The 19,394-nt window shown below is 42.5% G+C and overlaps 1 protein-coding gene across 1 annotated transcript; it reads left to right on the top strand.

Moving 5' to 3' along the window:
• The first annotated feature begins 14,055 nt into the window (after window positions 1–14,055).
• LOC140913337 (alpha-1-antitrypsin) lies at window positions 14,056–18,696 on the top strand. Its single transcript, XM_073349536.1, has 4 exons — window positions 14,056–14,707; window positions 16,178–16,448; window positions 17,198–17,345; window positions 18,502–18,696. Exons 1-4 carry the CDS (start codon window positions 14,056–14,058, stop codon window positions 18,694–18,696), a joined length of 1,266 nt encoding a protein of 421 aa, XP_073205637.1.
• The last annotated feature ends 698 nt before the right edge of the window (window positions 18,697–19,394 follow it).

The following is a 19,394-nucleotide window of genomic DNA, read 5'->3' as shown; positions in this document are numbered from 1 at the left end:
CCCTGTTTGGAACCAGCCAATCATCCCTAGAGGATTAGAGCAAACATGCTTTAAAAATGTAAACACATGAATTAAAATGAGATAATTTATTTTTGATAAATAATTCCAGACTCGGCTCAATTCAGGCATGAATTAACAGTAACTCGGAGGGTCTCTGGAAACCATCCCTGCAGTGCATACGACCAAATTCATTGGTGCAGTACAGGTGTAAATGAGAGCAGAATATGGTCCATTAGATCTACATGCCTTGACAAAGATAATTCTCTGAATCACAACTCAGTGTCTTGAATGGAAGTAATTAAAAGGGAACACTTGGTTAACTGTTCTTCGAATTAAAGGCATTTTTTAGTATTATAGTAAGGAGTAACAAATGTTTTTAATAATTTTTGGAGGTCTCATCATTTTTATTGCTTACATGATTAGAGATGATAAATCTTAGGTTACAGAAATAATTTTTAGTATGTTTGTAAGTAGTATAATTTTTGTAATATCAGACTATTATTCAATGGAATAACGTATATCAAAAATAAACCAATCTATTTTTCAATAATATTTTTTGTTTTTTCCTAAGGGAAGTTATTCAAATAAAGCTCACTGTCAGGAAGTTTTCCCTAATATTCATCCCAAATTTTTCCTGTTTTTAATTTCATGTTATTACTCATCGTTAAAACCCATTGTAGCAATCCTAAATAATTCTTCTCCCTCTTTGTTTTCATCTCTCAAATATTTATGAAATGTATGTCTTTTCCCTATATAAAAAAAATAATCCCAAACAACTCTAAACAGTGCATGTAATGGGTAAGTGTAACTACTGCCATCTTGGTTATCATTCAGGACCTCCACTTGAAGCATAAATCTTGAACTAAGTGCCTGACCCAAAGCCCTTTGTTAATGATTGTCTTCTCATTGGCTTCAATAGGCTTTGGATCAGGCCCCAAGTCCCCTAGTTGACAGCTGTAGCACGGTTGCCAACCCTCAAGGATTGCAACATTAAGCAGAATTATATCCTTTGAGGATTATAGTGGTCAAAATAATGAAAATTCTGTTCCCAGAAAAAATCTAAGATTTTGAAATTTCATTTAATTCCAAATCAGGATGAAAAGTCAAAATCTCAGAATTTTTCATTTTGTTTTATTTGTATCGAAACGTTGAGGCAAAATGCTGAAATATATTGTTTTGACATATATTAAACAAAATCTAAACAATAATGTTGAAATGGAATATTTTGAAATATTTTAAAAATTTCCTCTTGAAAATGTTAACTTTTAGATTTTGTCACATCAACCTTTTCCAACAGAAAATTGCTCCACTGGAAAATGTGACCAGCTCTTCTAAGGAGGAAGCTAGCGCCAGCTGGGAGCTGCAGGGTCCCCAGCTGCCACGGGTAGCAGGTAGACTCCCCGCAGCTCCTGGCCACCGCAAACAGTGGGGAGGACCACAAAGAGATCCCGGCCACTGAGGGCATCAGGGGAGACCCACACCACTCCCGGCCGCCACGGGTGGCGGGGGGACCCCTGCAGCTCCCTGCTGCCCCAGGTGGCAGGGGGGACCTTGCAGCTCCTGGCCACTGCGGGCGGCAAGGGGGATCCCCACAGCTCTGAGCCACCAGCAGAAGGGGACCCTGGAATTCTGAGCTCCCAGCTGGGTGGGGGCCCGTGGAGCTCCCAGCTCCCCCGCAGCTGCCCATGCTACCCATTTTGTCATGGATATTTTTAGTAAAACTCAAGGACAGGTCACAGGCTTCCGTGAATTTTTCATTATTGCCCATGACCTGTCTGTGACTTTTACTAAAAATATCCGTGACAAAATCTTAGCCTTACTTATTAGTCAGTTAGCCAACAAATATGTATTTAACAATTGTAATATTTCTTTGTAGGTCCCTTCAACCCCCTACTTACTTTTCTTATCTGAACTTTCTCCAATTTATGAATATATTTCTAGTAGCAAACTATATGCAGCGTTCCAGGAACAGTAGCATCAAAGCCATGCAGACAAGGTTCATTACCTTCCTATTTCATGATGTGAGAATGCCTGCAAATATGAAGCCAAAAATTCCACCAGCCATTGCGTATCCATGTCTAATTTGCTGTCTACCAGCCCCCTTACATTTGTCTCCATTAATTTCCAGAATTCTTTTTAATTGAATATCTGATTTGGCTCTTCATTTTCCAGGTGTATTAACCTGCATTTCCTCCCATTCCAAGCTGAATTTCATTTTGTTCTCTTCTGCTCACAGTTCTAATCTTAATTCCTGTGATGGGGTGAACTCACCCCACATTGGACAGGGAAGGGTTAATTCCTCAGTGTGGCTGGAGGAAGCCATGTCCCTATCGGGCATGCTTGAGGTGTAGCACTTGTATAAGAATGAGCGGTTCAGCTCAGTCAGGGCTGACCACCAGAGAGGAAGGATGCTCCTTGCTTGCCCCAGCCAGGGAGCAGCTGGAACCACTGACCATGGAAGCCGGAACTTCAGAAACACAAATGGACGCCCAAGTGCCTGTGGACTTCTGAGACAGACCAGAGTCACTGGGGGACCTCACGTGCCGAAAAGCCCAGAGACCCCAAAGACACTTCAGCTACAGTTCCAAGAGACATGGCAGAAAGTGGCCCGGGATATGTGGGGGGACTAGCTATAGTCCAGTGGGAAGTTGGCGTGACTCAGTGTGAAATACCGTGCCACTGTTAGGGCCCTGGGCTGGGACCAGGTGGAGCAGGATGGATCCAGGTTCCCTTATTCCGGTCTCCAGCCCCACCCCAGGTGGTGGCCAACTGATTCTCACCAGTTTGCCTTACCACCCTGCAGCTCACGGTAAACTCTATTGACTCCAGCCGTTAGGCCTTTCCGCCCTGTGGCTCAGGGCAACTCCATTGACTCTGGTCACTAGGCCTCACTGTCCTGCGAATCAGAGTAAACTCCATTGACTCTGGGCACTAGGCCTTGCTGCCCTGCAAACTAGGGCAGCCATATTGAGTCCGGCCCCAAGGCCTTACTGCCCTGAGAGTCAGGGTAACTATATTGACTTTAATCCTTAGACCTCACTGCTGTGAGGTAAAGGACAGTTGAGGGATGGGATGAATTCATCCCGCACTAGACAGGAACTCCCACCCCATCACAGTCCCCTTTTTTATTACCTTTTTTTCCTTAGTAGCATTTGAAATTTCTTTCAATTTACTATGAATGTCATGCATGTCCTCTTTTCCTGCTTTTCTACATTGTTACTGAAGATATTAAATGTCTGAGATTCTTACAGCCAGAATGTTTCTAATGTACCTGTGTTCAGAACCAATAAAGAAAACAGCAGACACAGTTTTAAAGAGAAAGGATTTGATATATGCTAGCAAAATATAGAAACACTAGCGGCAACAATGGAGGCCATCCATGGTCTAGACTGGTGCTTCCCTTCTGGTTATATTTTGGCTTCCTAACGAGTACTAGTCTCAAACAGGCTTCTTGAGATCTTTCCCGTAGCTTACTTTCTTGGGCTATCTTTCCTCAGACCTTTCTAGATTTCCCCATCCAAAATGAAAGGCCTCTCTTCTTCCAGACACACCTGAGGCAGGAGCCCACAGCAGCAACTTGTCTACTGCCTTTGTCCCCAGAGGAAAACAGATATAGAGAACCAACATAGGAAAGGGTGGAGGTGAAAGGACAGGCCAGCCCCTTATATATTTAGAAATTGCAAACAAGATCTTTTGGTGATAGATATCAATACATTCAGGGTAGATCCTCCACAGGGGTAAATCAGCATAATTCTATTGGCTGCAGTGGCGTTACGCAATAGTAGTAGTTATGTGCCATACCACATTTTAAATCTAAATTTTGTTTTATTCTTATTCATAAATAACTGGTTTTCTGGAGAACTACCAGGCAAAACATGTCTGCCACAGAAATCTTTCAGTGTGTACATTCTATGGCCCCGCTAAAGAATCCACAGAGGCAATATTTATAAACTAGAAATATACTCCAGCTGAAGTTACTTGGTTTGCAATGAGATTCCATCAATCACTATTTTAATTTCTGCATGAATTTCATGTGTTAGTTAAGGAATCAGTGCTCATGGTATAAAACAACTTAGTGAAAATGGCTAAATCCTTTCATAGAACAAGAAGTTGGGAATGGGAACTGTGGGACTCAGACATAGGCCCCAGTCCTATTCCAGTTTTACCTTTGTAAATCTGGATTCAGAGTAGCAGCCGTGTTAGTCTGTATTCGCAAAAAGAAAAGGAGTACTTGTGGCACCTTAGAGACTAACCAATTTATTTGAGCATAAGCTTTCGAGAGCTACAGCTCACTTCATCGGATGCATTCAGTGGAAAATGAAGTGAGCTGTAGCTCACGAAAGCTTATTCTCAAATAAATTTGTTAGTCTCTAAGGTGCCACAAGTCCTCCTGTTCTTTTTGTAAATCTGGAGTAATTCTCTGAAGTCAGTGGAGTTACACTGATGTAAATCTAGAGTAATGTAGTGCACAATTGGATCCCCTGTAATTTTCAGTAGTCCGATATCTGTAGAGTATGCCAGTGATTTGTACTGCCTTCTGTCAAAGATGGGTCAGTGGGAAATAGTTATTGTGAAAAGGACCCTAGTTCTTATACTATATAAAGTAGTGTGATGCTCAGAAGCATTGTGTTAACCTATTTTGCAGGTCTCAGAAGAGCAGATGATTTCATATATGCTGCAATACTTGGGTGTTGAGTTTGAAGTTAGAGTGAATAGGAGTGTTGACGCAAATTAGTAGACCAACTGTGTTTAAGAGATTAATTCAGTTATCATCATTAGCAGGAGCGCTGGAATGTTCACAAGGGTAGGAGGCTAGCTCAGACTGGTTTTCATGAACCCCACCTGCCTAAGATCTACTAAAGGCATAAACTTACAAGCATTCCATCATCCGAAAACATCTTATTGGTTGATCAATGAACCTGAGGGCAGGACACCTAGAATCTTTAGTGACCTGATTAACTCTTTCATTGGCGTCATACCCACTAGGACACATCCTCCCTGCCATGGATCTGCTCCGTGGAGGAGTAGGGGAAGTTGCATAGTGATGTATTGCAGGGGTGGATAGGTACATCAATTCACAGACAATAAGAACCAGTCCAGACTTTGCCTGTTTTCTGGGCTTAGCTTTTGATAACGAGTCTTGCCCTCCCTCCCCCTGAGCCTCCAGTAGATCCCATATACCATTTCTATCCACTGTTGATTAGAAAGTTGTGGTTGGGGACACGGTGCAGTGACGGAGATGGAAGCCATCTGGGTCAGTGATGTTAAGGGAGGCAAAGAGAAGAAATGTTCCTCAGTGCACCAGTAAGAGCAAACACTGGAGAGAGTTCCAAACTAGGACTGGCTCAAACTTTGGGGTAATATGATTCCACATACAGAAGGTCACAGTTCAGACTGATCTCTAACGACAACTAACCAATGTAAAATGAGCAATGGGATAGCTTATCATATGGAAAAATAAATCATTATAATTTCACCTGGGATTTTCAGAAGTCTCAGCATTGGCTTAACTCTGCTCTTTAAAACATCAAAGTGGGTTTTACCGTTGACTTCAGTGGGTCAGGTCAATGCCTAAGTGCTTGTGCAAATAAATACATATGTTTTTATTCCAAATAGGAGGCTGAAATCAATTTTATCTGTGTTATTTTCATGCCAGACTCCGGGCACACAGACCCCGTGGAGGTCTAAGTGCATGTTGTCACAGAGGGCAGCAGAGAAGATGCCACATGCCAGGGGTTAGCAAATAAGCTGGCCACAGCAACTGTCTGTGGAACAGGGCCCTCCTGACTCTCTTGTTGCTTTGGCTCTATTCCCTGTTGTGTGTGGACACCTAGTCACAGGTATCCAAATAATCCAGTTTTGGCATTGTTTGCTTTGCATCCGCTCTGATCAGTTTTATTTTCTCAGTTGAGTATTTTAAAAGTGGGCATTTGGCTCCATACTTTTCAGAACATATAAATAATGGAAAAAGGAGCAGCTCAGATGGATGGTAAGAACTTTTCACTGAAGGTTTTGAAATCATGTATTTTGATTACATTTAAGGGATCAATAAACAAAACCTGGAAAGGGATTTAAAGTTGTGGGTAATGATTAGCACTGGCCTTTGGGACGCAACACCGTAGTTTCTAGCTTTGCCACTGTGGGAACTCAGGGAAATTGGGACCTGTAGTTACCTTAAAGAGAATTATGATATAAACAAATTCAATTCATTTGTTTAATGATGGGATTTATTTTCCCCATTTCATGCTGTCAGAAATACTAAGTAGAACATGACAGTTAATTGTTTTAAAAATATTTTCCTCTGTTATTTATGATGAACAATACTATGTACTAAATGATAATAACTGTTTACTAACTAATTACATTACTAATTTCTACAGATTTAATGGCTCTTTCATTTTGCAGGATAACTCCTATGAAAGATAAAACCTACCCTCTGGCTGTGTTTGTTACTTGCTGGGCTACATGCGATCGGCCATTGTCATCCCCAGCCCGGTCCCCTCAAAGGCTATGATGATCGTGAAGATACCAGTCATACTAAGGCGATATCCAGGTTGAAAGAGATAATGTGCATGGGGACATGGTCTTCTCAAAATAGCTCCTGGTAATGCTGACTTTGCCTTTAGATTCTACAAGCAGATTTCTGCAAATGCATCAGACAAAAATATTTTCTTCTTTCTTATGATCATCTCTGCTGCCTTTGCAATGCTGATGATAAATCTGCCACTCTTGTCTACACTACCACTTAAGTTGATGTAATTTAAGTCGCTCAAGGGTGTGAAAAGCCACCCCCCTGTGTGATGTGAGTTACATTAAGTTAAAGCGGTGTCTACACCGCACTATGTCAGTGGGAGACGCTCTCCTGCCGACATAGCTTCCGCCTCTCATTGAGGTGGAGTAATTACATCGGTGGGAGTGCTCACCAGACACACTACATTGGCGCAGCTGCAGCACGATAGTGAAGACAAGCCCTAAGGTAGATTCTGGAAAGCTGAGAGAGATTCAAAGAAGGAGATGCTGAAGGTTTTCATCTCCCACATGTGCTAAACGATCCTGACAGTGAGATCCAGCTGATGATGGGAAATGCCCTTTTTGTAGTGCAGCAACTGCAGCCACTAAAGAGTTTATTAGATGATGACAAAAGCTTTTAGGCATAATAATATCTAGCTCTCATATAGCACTTTTCATCAATAGGTCTCAAAGCACTTGACAAATTCACTATCACTTCCCCCATTTTACTGATGGGGAAAGTGAGCCACGGAAAGGTGAAGTGACTTGCCCAAGATCTCTCAGCAGACTTCTGGCCAAGCCAAGAATAGAACCTAAGCCTCCTTTTTTCTAGTGACAGCAAGAATCCCCACAAGCTGAGCGATAGATCAGTAATCACCCAGAGAAAAAAAGCTATGGAAAAATAATGACTTAATCAAGGCTCTTAAGGCACTCACTGTCATGGTGCTTGTTAACTATACATGCATGTAATCCACGCACACATTTATAGCAATTACACGTTTTGAATTCCTGACTGAGACCTAGGGGAAGGACGCTGTCAATTGTCTTTTAATGAAAGACTGTAATTGCAGAGAAGGATGGTCCTATAATTAAGGTGCTGGGCTGGGACACAGGAGATCTGGGTTTGGTTCCCAGCTGTATAAATTGGGCAAGTCACTTAATCTCTCCATGTGTCTCATATCCACAGCTGTACAATGAGGATAAAGAAAAGGAGGACTTGTGGCACCTTAGAGACTAACAAATTTATTTGAGCATAAGCTTTCGTGAGCTAGGGCTCACTTCATCGGATGCATTCAGTCTCTAAAGTGCCACAAGTACTCCTTTTCTTTTTGCGAATACAGACTAACACGGCTGCTACTCTGAAACAGTGAGGATAATAATCCTTCCTTTAGCTGTCTTGCCTTTTTAGGCCGTAAATTCCTCAGCATGGGAACTTTCTCTTGTGATTTGTATGTATAGCATCTTGCATAATGGGGCCCCAATCTTGCTTGAGACCTGTAAGGGTCTGTCTACACAGCAACTAGACACCCAGGGCTGGCCCAGGCCAGCCAACTTAGGCTCATGGGGCTCAGACTGCAAGGTTGTTTCATTGCTGTGTAGGCTTCCAGGCACAGGCTGGAGCCTGGGCTCTAGGACCCTGGGAGTAGGAGGGTCTCAGAGCTTGGGCTGGAGCCCAAGCCCGGAAGTCTACACAGCAATGAAACAGCCCCACTCCAAGCCCTGGAGCCCCACTCAGCTGGCACGGGCAAGCGGCAGGTGTCTAGCTGCTGTGTAAGTGCTAACATAATACAAATAGTGAAAAGTCTGTCCTGTAAGATCACCTAATTTGAGACTGATCCCATCTGGAAAGTCTTTCGGTAAGGATAGCACATGTTTATTTTGACTCTTCCTCTATACAGCAAAAAAGAGATGAAAAATCAAATGAAAAATCAAAAGTGTGTATCTATTTCCCCAACACTAAACTTCATGACCAGACTGTCGCATTGCCCTGCTCGTGTTCCATGTTGCAATCAACTTGGGATGAGAAGCATGGGGTTGGCCAATTGTATCACAGACGTCCATTGTGACCTTGGGAATGTCCCCAGAGTTTGCCCTGTGGTTCTGTATTCTTATCTGTAAAAGGGAGATAACAATATTTATCTTGTTCATTGAAACAAGGTAAAGCACAGAGGGGCCGTGCAAAAGATTTTTAAAAATGGGCTCCGTTTTCCTTCTTTAGTAAATATAATGAAGGTATGAGGGGGTTTTTTTGTTTAACAATTTGCCTTTTAAAGTGTTCTTTTTCTAGTATGCCTTTTACATTAGAAATTCAGGCTTTTCCTGTTGTGCAATATTATGAGATCTGAAATACCAAAGAAATGAAACTGACTGATCAAGGGCAGGTAGGTGAGGTGCTGATGGGTGGACCTCGCTGAACAGACATTGCATCATTGCAAAGGATGCTGCAGTGTGCATGCTACTCCCATGGCCCCTGGAGATCGGGGACCATTTCTTCCTCAGAGATGCACAATGTCTCTCCAAGAGCTCCTCTACACCAGTGCAATTCGATACTTCCCCACCATGGATCTGTGCCTACTAGCTCCCGGTGGTAGGAAGCATGAAGAAAATGTTTTGCTTTATTAACGACTATACATTTGTAGTTACCATCATGTGATCCATAGCAGTTTTCGGCAGATTTGGCATTTCCAATTTAATAGCAGTATAAGTATTTAATAAAGGGCATTTGCTTCACTCAAAATAATAATTTTAGAAAAACCAGATGATATTTGTTCATTTGACGTTTCATTGTATTTCACAAAGATTTATACAGAAACCCAATGCATCAGAGATGCTGCTGCCAATAGGCTGGTTAGTACATTGCAGATAAAAAATCCCCATGTGAAAATTAGTTTCGAGTTCATTTAAACTTCCAACTATGGGCTTGTTACCTTTTAATTAGCTTGATTTATACTAATAACTCCCTTTCCCACAAGCACTCAATGGCCTTTTCTTCCTTTTTATCGTAAGGCCACCGGGAAAAACCATTTCGTCCAAATTTGATCAAAGAAGAGGGCTTGTTGTTGTTGTTTGGTTGGTTAATGGGAATACATCTGTTAAAGTGAAATAGGGTGGTATGAAGATCAATATGATGAGAAATTGCCTTGCTGGTAGATAAAAATACATTTAAAGGGAAATGCTGCTGCATTATTCTCCCTGCTTGAAGAAGGAAGCAGGTGGAGGGTGCTCTGTTGAAGGAAACTGCTCAAATGGGAGAAGTCACTCAGAAGGAGGAATCTTTTGTCTGGGGTTGATAGATGCTTGTCTATAGATTGGGGGAGAATGCTCGATCAAGACAAACATTTAGAATATGTTTTTCCAGTTTATAACATATTGTCCACATACTGCATTCTGGGTGCTTATCCCACTGGTTGAAACACAGAAAATACTACAAAAGGCTTTCTCATGACTATAAACCCCCATCCCTCCCAAACCTTTGCTCCCTCCCGCGTACTTTGAGAACATGCATGCATCACATGTTTAATAAAGGAGATGATATGTTGAGCCCACACCTGTATCAGACCATTGTAGTTTGTCTGGCCACCCTAACACCAGACAGATATGAATAAAGGTGGATGAAATTTTTCGGATGAATAGTTTATTTGGTGAAAAATGCAGTTTCAGCCTACTCAAGACTATTTGTGAATTTTATACACCTTCACTTCATAGGTTTGGGGATTTTTTTTTCAGGCTGGATTCACAAGGGGACTTTGGTCTAAGGGAGTGGGATATAGGTGGTCTGGCCTAATGGTCACTGCTGAGCTGGTGTCCACAAGTCAAGGACAGCCATGAGGCTGTAGACAGTGCGCGAGGATTGGTGTAATCACCAGGATCAATAAGCTTGAGGCTGGGGTCAGAGACTGGAGATCAGAGGCACAGCCAGGCTGGAATCAGGGGGCCAGAGTCAGACTGAAGTCAGAAGACAGAGATCAGAAAGCAAGGTGCAGTCTGAAGTCACAGCAAGTCAGAAGTGTATACAGCTGCCCAGACAGCTTCCTTGGGCACCCTTCAGGGTTAAATAGTGCACGTGGGCCAATCAGAGGGTCACAGGGTGCTGTCCCTCTGGAGCCTTTGGGTGGTACTTCCTGTGGCACCTAATCTCCACATTGCTCCATGGATGTTGCTTTGCATGGCCTCCTAGTGGTGTTGTGGGAACATCAACTGTCCCCAGGCTCTTAAGACCCAGGTTCTAGTGCCTTACATTTGTTGTCGTTCATGATTCACAAAGCAGCCAGAAGAGAAATAGTCCCTTCCCTTATAACTTTTACCCCAGTGATTAGGGCACTCACCCAGGTTCAGTCCAGTATTCACTCTCTGCCCTTATTGGTCATTTTTATTTGACCTGTTTAATGTGTAATAGTGGAAATTCATCCGAGTATTGCTCAGCAATATAAGTAGTGGTGTAAGGCGCAATCCAGGTCAGATGAATACAGCAGGAACCCTTTGATTATGTAAGTACAGTTATGTATTCATTTTTCCTTAGAGACTTTGAATTGATGTTATTTATGGTTTTTGCCAATTTGGTGCTAGGATTATATCATTCACATATTTGTGACTTTGTTCCCTATAGCTGTTACAATGGATTCATTACTCTGAAGTAGGATAGAAGCAACCATCCAAAGGGACAGCAAACCCTGCTGTTCTAGTGGAGGTGTACTTAGACTAATATTAGGACTTGTCTTCACTATGGGGGTAAGTCGACCTAAGTTCTGCTACTCCAACTCCGTGAATAACATAGCTGGAGTTGATGTAGCCTAAGTCAACTTACCCCATGTCTTCACAGTGCTGAGTCGATGGGAGACGCTCTCGATTTAGCAGGTCTTCACTAGCCCCGCTAAATCGATCCCTGCTGCATTGATTGCAACAGCATGGGGAGCCCAGCCCTTAGAATAAAATATCCTTTGAAGCCACAAGGAGTCTTTAAAGTACCCAATCAACTAGGAAGCTGTTGAGGTGCCCCTTTGGGCTAGGTCACCGTTTCTGTGTCGTTCACAATGGCATAGCCTACCAAGACACATTCACTGGGGGGAGATGGGAGAAAACAACATTTAAAATGCAGTACATTTATATGTTTTCCTAGTGACTAACCTCAAAATAGCCTAGAACAGATAATTGAATGTCTAGTTGCAGATCCTACTATTAGAATCTGGGAGTAGATAGAAGGTAAGAAAAATGCCATTGTTTCTGAATTTAGTTTCCCTTTTTATTCCCATAGACAACCCAATCTCAGGGAAACAAAGTCTAGCACCGTTTTAATTTCTGGACTCAGATCTTGGGCTTAAAGATGACTCCCAGCTTTTCCAAGGCTATTGTGTAAATGTTGCTAGGTTGTATAACACACCTTTTTGATCTCTTCAGTTGAGACATTTCACTGAATCTGTTTAAAAAAAAAAAGGCCTTATTAAAATGGTCTGGCCAAAATTTTTCCAGTGTCAAAATTGTGACAAAAATACAAATTAAAATGTTTATGAGAAAAGTAAATGGAAATTGATGACATCTTTGCAGTACAACAGAAGTAGAAAGCAGGGTCCTCAGCCCGGCCTAGTATAAATTTGCTATAGGCAGCATATATTCTGTATTTAACAAGCTTTCTAAAACACTGGATTAAACTCTGCTCAGATATGGGAATTAGACTGGGGGAGATTGTTGACTCAGGCAGACAAAAAAAAAAAGAAGCTTCTGGAACTATTGGAGCCAGTGTGCTACCTCTCAGATAATTAGAAAAATGCAGGTTAAAATGCTGGCCATGCCTTATCCCCTCCAGGTTAAATACAGTAAGTGAGAGCTGTCCTGTGCTGCTGGGGTTGTAGTTATTAGAGTATGTAACTGCATCACTGTCTGAGTTGATTAAAGATTATGATTTGGGGGATGGGAGGGAATGTAAAACAACAAATATTTAAAAAAACTGAGGTCAACCTCCCTTTATACATGGAAGTTATTTGGTGTATCCCCAAACACACAGGGACGTGATTACATAGGGAATCTGACTGTCTACTGCGCTGAAAATGGTGCTTCATTTAAAATAAATAAATCGGGTTGGGGTAAGTCACCACTCGGGGCCATGCTCTGACTTTTGGCTTTAGAACATTTAAAATTTAACCTTTCATGGAAGTTACCTTCCCCTCCAGCAAGCAGCTCACTGTCTGGTAAACTTGGGAACACAACCAAATTTTATGTAGGGTACACAAACAAACAAACGACAAGACCAACAAGCTATTAAAGTAATAGGGAATTGTGTTTGTGGTCAAAACCTTTAGAACTGTGGCTCCCAGCTGAAACTCCACCTGGGCCTCCCTTGCAAGTCCAGGCCACCCCAACCTCAGTCAGGTGGGTGCAGGGACTCCTCTCAGCTGGGGACTTGCTCCAGCCTGCAAGTGTCCCTCTAGTTGCTGCTGCTGTCATTGCACTGCTCAGCTCAGTCCTCACCCCTAGGTCCTATCAAATCCCCAGTGGACTCAAAAAGAAACCCCCTTTCTCTAAGGTAAGACGCAAAAGATATGGGTGTTCCTCTTGCCCATCTGGGCACGGCTACCCCAATCTGGACCCACTGCCCAGCTAAGAGTGGCTCAGTGGATAACCCCACCTCCCCACGTTCTCACACTTACCTCCTTTTTCATATACCTGCAATTACCCCGCACATTTATCACAGGTTGTATGTGTGGCACCAGGGAAACCCCAGGTTGTGCAGCTTTTGGTACTTCATGGAACTCCTGACATACATGCAAATTATACCTGCTAGCAGGTAGGGAGCCACTCAGTTTTCCTGTAGAGCAGGGTTCTCAAACTGGGGGTCGTGACCCCTAAGGATGTCATAAGGTTATTACTTGGGGGGTCGCGAGCTGTCAGCCTCCACCCCAAACCCCGCTTCACCTCCAGCATTTATAAAAGCGTTAAATATTTTTAAAGTGTTTTTAATTTATAAAGGGGGGGAGGGTCGCACTCAGGAGCTTGCTATTTGAAAGGTGTCACCGGTACAAAAGTTTGAGAACCACTGCTACAGGGGGAGTCAGAGTGGTATATGCAAATTAGTCAGGCCGCAGACTCCCGCAATTCTCCCACTTCACCACTAGAGGGAGCTAAAGAGCTGCAGCTCCAACTCTTGCTAGACCTCTTAACCTTTCTAATTGTGTCCACTGAATAGTGAAACATAGTTATGGTGGAAAAAATTACATCACTGTTACTACTGACCACTACACTCACTAGTGCCAGAATTTTGCTGGAGAAGAACACATCACATATCCTAAACAGCCGAGGCATATTCCAATCTTTATTATAACTGACATATTAGTAAACTAAACCGAATTATTCCTTAGTGGGATTTATAATCATGTATAGTCACGTTAGATATGCCATGTTCCTTTGTTTTGCATTATTTTTATATACATTTTATTAATAATTGTTATGACAACTAATGCAAACAACGAGCCATTAATTGCTACCAAAGTCACTATTAATTTTGTCCCTCTAATTGTTTGATTCTATTTTGTGACAGAATAATTTGAAAGGAAAATGAATTCTGCCCTTTCTGTGTGTTTGTTACTTGCTGCTCTTTATGCTCTTGCCCATTGCCATCACTTTCCTCATCACCCCACCTGTGAGGATGACCATAAAGTTACAAATCACACGGAAGAGCATGCACTCCTGAACCAGGCCTGTGTCAAACAAGGTGCTAGCTATGCGGACTTTACATTCAGATTCTATAAGCAGGCTATATTAGTGGAAGCAGACAAGAATGTGTTCTTCTCTCCTGTGAGCATTGCTACTGCCTTTGCAATGCTGGCAATGGGTGCTAAATCGACCACTCGGACTCAGATTTTTGAAGGAATGGGCTTTAGCCTGACAGAGATTCAGGAGGAGGAGATACATGAAAGTTTCCATCATCACATCCACATGATGAATTGTCCTAACAATAAGATCCAGACAAGTATGGGAAATGCCCTTTTTATAGCGGCTGAGTTTAAAGCACTAGAGAAGTTTTTACAAGACGTCAAAACCTTTTATGAAACAGAATATTTTCCTACTAATTTCCATAATTTAAAAGAGGCTGAGAAAAAGATCAATGGTTATGTAGAGAAGAAAACCCGTGGGAAAATTCCGGAACTAGTCAGCTCTCTTGATCCAAACACTGTAATGGTTCTTGTTAACTACATTTATTTCAAAGGTAAGGCATGGAGCACAGATGGGTATGTATTTACATTATAATCTTTGAATGGCTGATTTTGATCTAAAGCAAAGAAAACATTGTTGCTGCTTTTACTATAAATTAAGAGAAACTGTCATAATATAGTAGAGCACAGAGCTAGAACTGGTCTAAATTGTGCAGGGCCTTGAAGGGAAGGACAAAAAACATGTATTTGATGTACCATAAAAGAGGGATCCAATAGTTTAAAATTCCTTTAAGATCCTTAGTTGGAAGGGACTCTGGAAGGGTAGAAAAGAAATAACAAAAACCAACGGGCAGAAATCAAAGCAAGACAAATTCAAACTAGAAATAATTTTTAACAGAGAGTGATTAACCAGTGGCACAAATTACCAAGGGAAGTGGTGGATTCTCCGCTTCTTATGTCTTCTAATCAAGAACGGATGCAATGCAGGGATGACCAGATGATATTCCAAAGCCTGTGTTGTGCAGGAGGTCAGGCTAGATGATCAAATGCTCCTTTCTGGCCTTAAACTCTATCCGAGTGGTCACGTTCATTTATTGTGTTTTAGGTACCTACTGAATATAAAACACCTACAAGAAATCATTTTAATAGCTGTTTTATTTATAGAGCTGCTGAGGCACCTGCTAGGTAAATTCTTCCTAATAAAGAATTAAAACAAGAAGTGACTTGATTCTGATTTCCAGTCCACTGCTAAACCTTGGTGTAAACATTGTTCTGCAAGGGGCTGGAATATTTACAGTCACCTGTCATTATTTTATTTGTTATTCTCAGGTCAGTTTCTACTGCATGTATAAAACAATATGTGCATTTCCCACACTCCTAGCAGTATGGGAAGCCCCAGGGCTGCTGCCTCTTTGCATCACTAGTGGAACACAAGCCAGCTGAGTGGAGCAGGCTATAGCTTTGCTCTGCTTATCACCAGTCAGCAATGGGAGGGGCATTGCTGGTTGTGGAGAGGGGAGCCCATTTTCCATTCTCAGGAATGGTGCAGCATACACTCTTGGCTCTTGGTCCCTGGAGCTGCAAGTGGGATTGTGCCTTCACCCAGTGTGGTTCTGTGCCCTGTTGGCTCTTAGGGGTAAGAAGAATGAAGACAATATTTGGTTTGACATCTCTAGGTAGCAACAGTTTGATTTGGAATAGTTTGGGGGCCCCCAGCATTACATCAGAATAAATATTTAAGGGACCTATTCTTCTCTCCGCAATAACGCTTTAAAGAAAACCAACAACATTTGTTCATTTCACTTAGTGGTTCTTCATCTTGACTAATAACCCATTTACCCCAAACTCCAGCACATCAATGATGCTTCTGCCGCTCGCCTGCAAAACAGACATCGCTTCATCAAAATAAACGTGGAGTTACCCCCACCTATGAGCTTCTTCCCTTTGAATTAGTCTGATTTCTGCCAACAAATTGCTCTCTCCCTCCACTATTAAATTGCATTCTCTTTGTTTTTGATGATAAGCCTCCTGGGAAAATCCTTTCAATCCTTTCCACACCCGCGAGGAGGATTTTTTGGTGGATGAGAAAACCTCCGTTAAAGTCAGTATGATGCGCCAGGATACCGACTATGAAAGCCACTATGATGACCAGCTGTCATGCTGGTTGGTGCAGATACCGTACAATGGAAATGCCAAAGCATTATTTATTCTGCCTGACGCAGGAAAGATGAAGCAGGTGGAGGCTGCTCTCTTGAAAGAAACTGTGTGTAAATGGGAGAAATTACTTCAAAAAAGGTAACCCTTTGCCCACCGTTATGCGGCTAGATGGTTGATAGTAATTTAAGAGAGAATTCCAGAGCAAGGCAAAATATTAACGCAGGTATCACAGTTCAGTATTCTCCATGTTGAGTAAGTAGAGTTCTCAAATGATCCCCCAGCTGCCTTAGAGGAGAGCATTGCAGAAGGTACAATTCCAACTCTTCTGACAGCCCAGGATGCAGCATCCCAACTGTTGGTCCCTTAGGACTCTAGCCAGGCCACTGATCTGAATAGGTCTGGCAGGTCCGAGGACTGCAGCAAGTACTGATCTTGTTGCCAGTTGAGTGTTTGAAAGTTCCTACTTCTTTCATGTTGCTAATGAGATTTATTAACTGCCATGTGCCATTGACTCCAACCTCCTTACCCTAATCTCTGTCTCCACTCCACCATCTCCTTGTCCCTCCAACTGCGCCTGATCCCACAGAAGTCTGTTGAAAGGTACATACCAGGGCTCTGAAATGAAGTTATGGACTCAGGAGAAATTCATTTGTTCAATGGTCCAACCACATCTGTTCAGGAGCATCCAGGCATGTAGAAAAGGCTCACCTAGACCCTCTAGGTGCTCAGTCCTCACTCAGACACACAAATCACACAGACAATACAAATGCCACCAGCAGACACCTCAGGAGTCAGAAAAGCACCATGTGGTGTCATTAAATTGCAGGTACTCCATAGTGTTATCTGAGTGCAATGTTTCACCATCATGTTGTGTTCTTTGTTGACAGGAGTATTAATCTGTACATTCCAAAGTTTTCTATTTCGGGGTCCTACGATGTGAAACTCCTGTTTAAGAAAATGGGTATTACTGATGTGTTCTCTAGCCTTGCTGATCTGTCTGGAATTGCTGGGACGTCCGACCTGTATGTTTCAAAAGTAAGTTAGTGAACAAATGGTTTTGTTAGCAGGATTTGTCTGTGCCCATGATTATAAAGTTTACATCCGAGACTATTTACGGTCTCGATTCTGTTCCCACTGAAGCCACTGGCAAAACTCCCACTGACCTCAGTGGCTGCTGGCACTCAATCAGTTTTCTCTAGACTAGGGCACAAACAGGCTCGTTACAGAGAGCACAAGCCTTCATCTGTAGTTTCTGAAGGTTGTTATAAAAGGAACGTGTCCTAGGGAGCAGCAGGTACATTAAGAATGGGCACAAGTACAAAAAAATGGCTTTAACTATTCCTTGCCCCCCAGACTAGAATGTCTCAATAGCAGCAATGACAACCACTTCCAAATCCAGAGCTAGGTTGTGATACACTTATGCACCATTTTTTCTCAAGTATTGCCTCAGATTCCAATGAGACGGGTGAAATCCTGGCCCCACTGAAGTCAATGAGAGTGTTGCCCTTGACTTCAATGGAGCCAGGATTTAACTGTGGGTAATAGGCTACAACTCAAAAGGAGTAAGGTCATCAGAATCTGACCCTAGCTTAGCATTGGGATAATATTATCTAAGTCACATTCGGGACAATAAGAAGAACGTTCTGAGTGGGTTCCACAGCACCTCTGTAAAGAACCCAGTTAGGGTTTGGAGTAACTAAGGTCCTGCAGTAACAATGCACAGTATGATGCTGTACTGAAGAGAAGAATTGTGGGCCTCGGTGCCATGGATTCTTGTCATTGTTCGCCTTGACATTTCTGCTGGAACACAGCTTTGTACTGTCTCAACGTAATGACTGTTTGTGATGCTAAGGAGGAATTGGTGATAGTAATCATTGATAGAAAAAAATCCCTCTCTTTTGCGGAGAACGGCAGCTGACTTGATCCATGCAGGCCTATCTTTTTTTCCTCGGTGGAACTGCAATTGAGAAATAACTGCAACAGCCTCTTAATATTGTTGGGTTTGATGCTGGAGTCCAGACACAGGGGAAACTCCTCTTGAAGTCCAGGGAAGATTTGCCACTCAGTGGAGCTGGTTTCATTGGGCTGTATCAGTCCTGTTTGTATTCTTCCCATTTCCTAACACAACAAGTTCAATATCAGCTGCTGATCACTGTCCTGTACTCACGCTGTAACATTTGCCTCCTTGCAGGCTGTTCACAAGGCCGTGTTGAATGTTCATGAGAATGGCACCGAGGCAGCAGCAGCCACCGCGATAGCAGTTAACAAATTTCTTCATCCTTCAACTACCATTAAATTCAACAGGCCCTTCGTTGTGATGATTGTTGATAAAGCCACCCTTAGCACAATTTTCATGGGGAAAATTGTCAACCCTACTATAAAATAATTGAGGAGTCGCTGGACGCATCAGTACTTATGGTGGGCCACCGCAGGCACTTCTGCGGACCACCAGGTGTCAGTGACTATCCCTGAACTTTAATTGAGCTACATTCACAAGCAAATCAACTATATATATGGGAATGTTTAGCCTATAAGCAATTGAGATTTCTTCTCAAACAAAATAACTAAATATGTATACAGCACATGTAATAACAAATCACTGATAATCTGCATAGGAAGGCCTATCATCTCTTTGCCCCAGTTTGGTAATTCAGATCATACTAATACATTATCTGAGTCCCTAGGAAAGCTGTCTTTATAAAACTAGATCTTCATGTAAGATGTAAAGTTTCCCAGTTCACAGCAGTGTCCTGAATGCCCTTAGTTCTGGGTTATTCACTGGCAGCTTTATCATCCAGGAATCCTGGTAAGGATCACTGCTCTACCAGTCTGTCTCTGGATAGTCCCAGTGTTGAGGTCCAAGAAATTAGCAATCCCTTCCCTTAGTGTTGCCCATGGCCTGGCTGTTAGTCAGCACACTGCCAAGCCAGTCCTGTCACAGTTCTCTCTCATCAACAGGTTCTCTCAGACGTTAACAGTTATTTCTCCTTCAGTCAACTTGCCTTCACCACATGTTCCAGCTCTTATCTGGAATGTCCCAGAAAGCCAGCGGCTGCTCCAAAACATTTAGAATTGCTCTTCCGT

Source organism: Lepidochelys kempii, chromosome 6 (assembly GCF_965140285.1).
Source record: "Lepidochelys kempii isolate rLepKem1 chromosome 6, rLepKem1.hap1, whole genome shotgun sequence".
Lineage (NCBI taxonomy): Eukaryota > Metazoa > Chordata > Testudines > Cheloniidae > Lepidochelys > Lepidochelys kempii.
The sequence above is the reverse complement of the archived record's forward strand: the minus strand, read 5'-3'. Positions and strand labels throughout refer to the sequence as shown.